This window comes from Chaetura pelagica, unplaced genomic scaffold (assembly GCF_000747805.2).
Source record: "Chaetura pelagica isolate M959 unplaced genomic scaffold, ChaPel_1.0 scaffold107, whole genome shotgun sequence".
NCBI lineage: Eukaryota > Metazoa > Chordata > Aves > Apodiformes > Apodidae > Chaetura > Chaetura pelagica.
This window is the reverse complement of record NW_009953979.1, coordinates 539296-543942: the sequence shown is the minus strand read 5'-3', so window position 1 is coordinate 543942 and position 4647 is coordinate 539296. Positions and strand designations below refer to the sequence as shown.

The following is a 4647-nucleotide window of genomic DNA, read 5'->3' as shown; positions in this document are numbered from 1 at the left end:
ACAGAAAAGAACTATTGGTAATGGTTGACACTGTAGTGTTAGAAATGGAGTTTCCTGTGTCTGTCCTGCCTGAACTGCAGCCTGGGCTGTAAGATGTTGTTCTTGTGCTGCTGAGAGAGGCCAAGTTCCTGTGATTTGTACTCACCTACCTTCCTGCTGCCCTCCTCTTCCCTAGGATGGGCCTGGCTTCTACACTACCAGGTGCCTGGGGCCAATGCTGGCAGAAGTGGTCCGAGTTCTCCAGGTATGTATCCCACCAGCTACCAAGTGTCCACCCAAGAGTTGTGTAAACTCTGCTGCTTCCTTGCCCCTGGTCAGGCTGATCCCAGCCCTGGCCAGAGAGGGGAGGTGGGTGACCAGCCCCAGTGCCCGTGGTTGTCCCCAGCCTGCTCCTGGCTGAGCTGGGGTCTGGTGAGACCTGGCACAGGCAGGGATCAGGCTCTTCCCTCTGCACCCAGCACGAGGAGAGGTCAGGAGTGGTGCAAGCACCATTGCCCTGCTCCTGTTCAGAGCCTAATGGCTAACGGGGCTGGTCATAGTCCATGGCCCCAGATGAGCGAGAGCTTTCTTGCCCCCATGATGGGATTCCAGAACCCTCACCCAGAGAGATCATTGCTTCCCCTTCCATTCCTGCAGGAGGGCTTTGACCCGAAGAAAATAGACAGCATCTCTACAGCCTTTGGCTTTCCTGTGGGAGCTGCCACACTTATTGATGAGGTGGGTGTGGATGTGGCCACGCACGTGGCCGAGGACCTGGGCAAGGCCTTTGGCGAGCGCTTCGGAGGAGGCAGCATCGAGTTGTTCAAGCTTATGGTGCAAAAAGGCTTCTTAGGTGAGACACTGGGCTGTTTTAACCGAACATGTTGCCCTTTTGTTCAAGGAAAAGCAGGAGCATCCATCCCCCTGTTGGGGGAAAGCAGTGAGACAACTGTCCTGGGAATGGCTTGGGGGTCTTCAGCTCTACCCTGGGTAGACCTTTGGCTGTGGCCAGACCTTCCTTTGAGGAAAGGGTGGTAGCAGGCAGAGATGCAGATCTGTTCTCCTTCTACAGATCCAGGCTAGGCAAGAGCTCATGAACCTTTGGCTATTTCATTAAACCTGCACAAGTGCTCCCAGACACAGGGAACAAATGGCAGGAAATAGATATGGTCAAGTGAAGCAAGGCCTGAGCTGAGGTTTAGCAGCTCTATGTGAGGAAAGGCTATGGCTCTGTATGGCAGAAGCTGTGTCCTGGTTGGTGGCACTGGGTGCCAGCAGCACATGTCAGCGTGACCTGTACTCACCTGCCAACGACCTTTGCTCTCACCAGGGCCCTGGCAGTACTCAGGAGATCTTGTCATCTCTCTCCCTTGCTCCAAAGTGTGGCCAAGAACTGTCTTTTTGCTGCTGTAGCCATGTAAATGATGGCATTACTTGCCTGTCCTCTGGATCTAGTGAAGGTGTTAAAGCCTGGCAGTGGCAGCATCTTGTCCAAAAAAGAGCTGGATGTGGCCCTTGCTCTGTCCTCTGTGGGGCAGCAAACAGGCTCCCTCTGGAGTGCAGAGATGCTGCCTGTGCTGGGAGGATCTGCTTGTGCTGACAGAGGCAGGAGTCACAAGATCACCCCCCTCATGCAAGGGGATTGGAACTAGATGATCTTTAAGGTCCCTTCCAACCTAAGCCATTCTGTGATCAGAGGCAAAGGTGTTGGGAGCAATCAGGACACATGGCAGGATGTGACTGTCTCTTTTTATCCCCGACAGGTCGCAAGGCAGGGAAAGGCTTTTATGTTTACCAGGAGGGGGTGAAGAACAGGAGCGTGAATTCTGGCATGGAGGAGATCCTGGAGCGATTCAAAATGCCAGCCAATCCTGAAGTGTGAGTGGCTGTGGTGGGGCTGGCTCTCACCCCTGCCCAGCTCCTTCTGCCTGTGAAGAGCTCAAGGCCTGCTTCAGGCAGCTCTGGGGGACACTGCTGAACATGGAGTCACTCCAGAAGGCATTTGACTCTTGCCAGCTGGTGTGCAGGGAGGCAGGCTGCTGGCTGTGCACAGCCTGTGCTGGCAGGAATTGGGTTTAGCAGCATTTGCTTGGGCATCTTTATGGAAAGCTTTTCTGTGGTGGGGCTTGTCAGGGCAGGCAGGTTGATACAGCCCCTGCCATGGCCTTCCTGGTGTTCGACCTGGCACTGAAACATCTTCTGGATGTTCCCACCTGGCCTGATCAAGCCTTTGCCATTCTTACGTGCCTGCCTCAGGCCACAGTGCAGGCCTTAGTCCTTATCCTTCCATAATTAGGGACATTCTCAGTGGGAAACCATTTACTCCCCTACCCCAGCCCTGGCTCTCTCCCCTCTCTGTGCTGGCTTTGCATGCTTCTCCATCCAGCTGCTGCATTACCTGCACCGCCCTCACAGCCTCTCTCCTTGCAGCTGCACTGATGAGGACATCCAGATGCGCTTGGTGACGAGGTTTGTGAACGAGGCAGTGATGTGCCTGCAGGAAGGGATCCTCAGCACCCCTGTGGAGGGAGATATCGGTGCTGTGTTCGGCTTGGGCTTCCCGCCGTGCCTGGGAGGTAAGTATGTTGGGCTGGGCTGCCTGGCTTGGCTAGAAAGCTTCCTGGTGGGATTGCCCAAATGGGCTGTAGTCACCAGAGCCAAATCAGCTGCCAAGGCTAGAGTTGAGCTGCAGTCTAAGCCTGGGTGTCCTTCTCCCACATAAAGCCTGAGACAGAAGGGTTGCTCCAGCATTCCTACCCTGTGAGAGATGGTAGTGAGCCCAAGAGCCTCTGTGAGACTTGTCACTGCTGTTCCACAGAGCAGTGGTGAGAATCAAGGGGCTCTAGCCAGGCCGTCTGCTGTGTCTGCAGGTTTGGGTGAGAAGGCAGAGCTGTGCCGTCCTCAACCTCATCAGCACTTCCCCATAATAACTCCAGAGAAGGAGCTTTTACCACACCTCTTGAAGGTGCAGGTGGGCTGGGGGATTTGCAAGGGCCCCACATGTTTATGAAATGCCTGGGTTTTGTGCAGCCATGTGGTGCTTGGTGAAAAATGAGGCTCTAGTATCTTCTGCCACTGCCCTGGGCAAGCAGGTACCTTGCAGCACTTCTGGAAAGAGAAAGGATGCCCAGGGTTCCCCCCATGCCTGCACAGGGCACAGATAAAGCTGAGCTGATAATCTCAGCCACGATGCACAGTGCTTTTCAGGCCAAGGTACTAGCTGAGAGCATGGGCAAAATTCTCCTGGACCTGTCTGCAGCCTGGCTGGGTGGCCTCGGCCACGGCCTGGGCAGTGGATGAAGCCCAAGTGGAGGTTTGGGTCCCATCTGAAGGATCTTAAAGGCTTTTGGGGATGAGGTGGTACTTCTGCCGAGTACCTGGCACTTCCCCTCCTTGAGGTGAGCTCAGACTAAGGGAACAGCCCTGAGGATCTGTGCCCCAGCTTCTCCCCAGCCACCCACTCCACCTCCACTTAGCGCAGGTGGCCAGGCCAGGAGCAGAGTCCTGCAGAGATACCAGGAGTCTCGTGAAGAAGGACAAAGGCAGTGTCCTCACCCCTCCAGGCACCTCTGTGCCTCTTTCCCAGGCACAGATGTGTCCCCCTGTCCCTGACAGGTCCCTTCAGGTATGCAGACTCGTATGGAGCCAGGCAGCTGGTGGACAAGCTGCGCAAGTACGAGGCCGTCTACGGCAGCCAGTTCACGCCGTGCCAGCTGCTGCTGGACTATGCCAACAACCCAGGCAAGAAGTTCCACCAGTGAGGGGGGCCTGACACCGCCCGCCTGGGACAGCTCCAGCCGGGGCCACCGGCTCTCCAGCGACACCCCATTCTCTAGGTTAATCTGCAAAGCACCCAGGGGAGGAAGGAGGGTGGCAGCGGGTTGCCTCGTGGCTTGTAGTCATTTCAAGTGCCTTATCAGCTGCTGTGTGTTGGGCACGTCCGTCCCGTGCCAGCGTGGGCCTGGTGCCTCCTTGCTGGGAGAGAGAAATTCATCTGCATTCACCTCCGTGCTGTGACCTCCAGGGCTCCTGCTCTGGCAGCATCCAGCATGCAGCTGGCCCTGAGGCTTGGCCTTTCCGTAAACCTCCAACAAAATAAATCCCCATCTCCTGGGTTTGGACTCCATGCCTGCTTCTCCTCCCGTCCCACTGGGGCAGCAGCCTCTTGGCACCAAGGAAGGGAACCGCTCGAGTCGGAAATAAAGCGTTCAGGCAATCCTCTGGGGTCTTCTCTGTGCTTGCCAGAGGGAGGGGAAAGACAGGGGGTGATGGCAGTGAAGAACAAAGACCATCTCTGTCACCTCTGCCATCAATCAGGGGCTGTGAGGAGCCTCTGGCTCTTTTGTCTGGCTCCAAGCGCTGCTGCTGGGGTTATCCTGGCAGATGGACCCGCCTGTAATTGCAAATCAAGCAGCCAAAGGCCAGAAGGGTCCCCCATTGGGAGAGCTCAGTTTAAACTAAAAGGCTTTAAATCTCTCTGCACCTGTCACTGGTTTTGGAGCTGGCCTGGCCTCCACCTCCCTGGGCTCCAGCCTTTTTCCTGCTCCCTGGCAGGGCTCAGGCTGGGAGTTTGGGTCATGCTGCTCTTTTCATGTCATGTCTGTGCTTGTTTCTTAAAGCCACCAGGACAAAATCAGGCTGAAACATCATATATATCATCGTGCCTCT

At 55.8% G+C, this 4647-nt stretch overlaps 1 protein-coding gene across 1 annotated transcript in view; it reads left to right on the top strand.

Moving 5' to 3' along the window:
- The window catches only part of HADHA (hydroxyacyl-CoA dehydrogenase/3-ketoacyl-CoA thiolase/enoyl-CoA hydratase (trifunctional protein), alpha subunit), a 29352-nt gene extending 25409 nt beyond the window's left edge, over window positions 1-3943 (top strand). The window contains exons 16-20 of the mRNA XM_010002207.1: window positions 176-244; window positions 637-832; window positions 1743-1857; window positions 2410-2555; window positions 3595-3943. Of these exons, the coding sequence (XP_010000509.1) occupies window positions 176-244; window positions 637-832; window positions 1743-1857; window positions 2410-2555; window positions 3595-3740 (672 nt within the window). The 3' untranslated portion in view covers window positions 3741-3943. The remainder of the gene's footprint in view (window positions 1-175; window positions 245-636; window positions 833-1742; window positions 1858-2409; window positions 2556-3594) is intronic.
- Window positions 3944-4647: the final 704 nt, after the last annotated feature.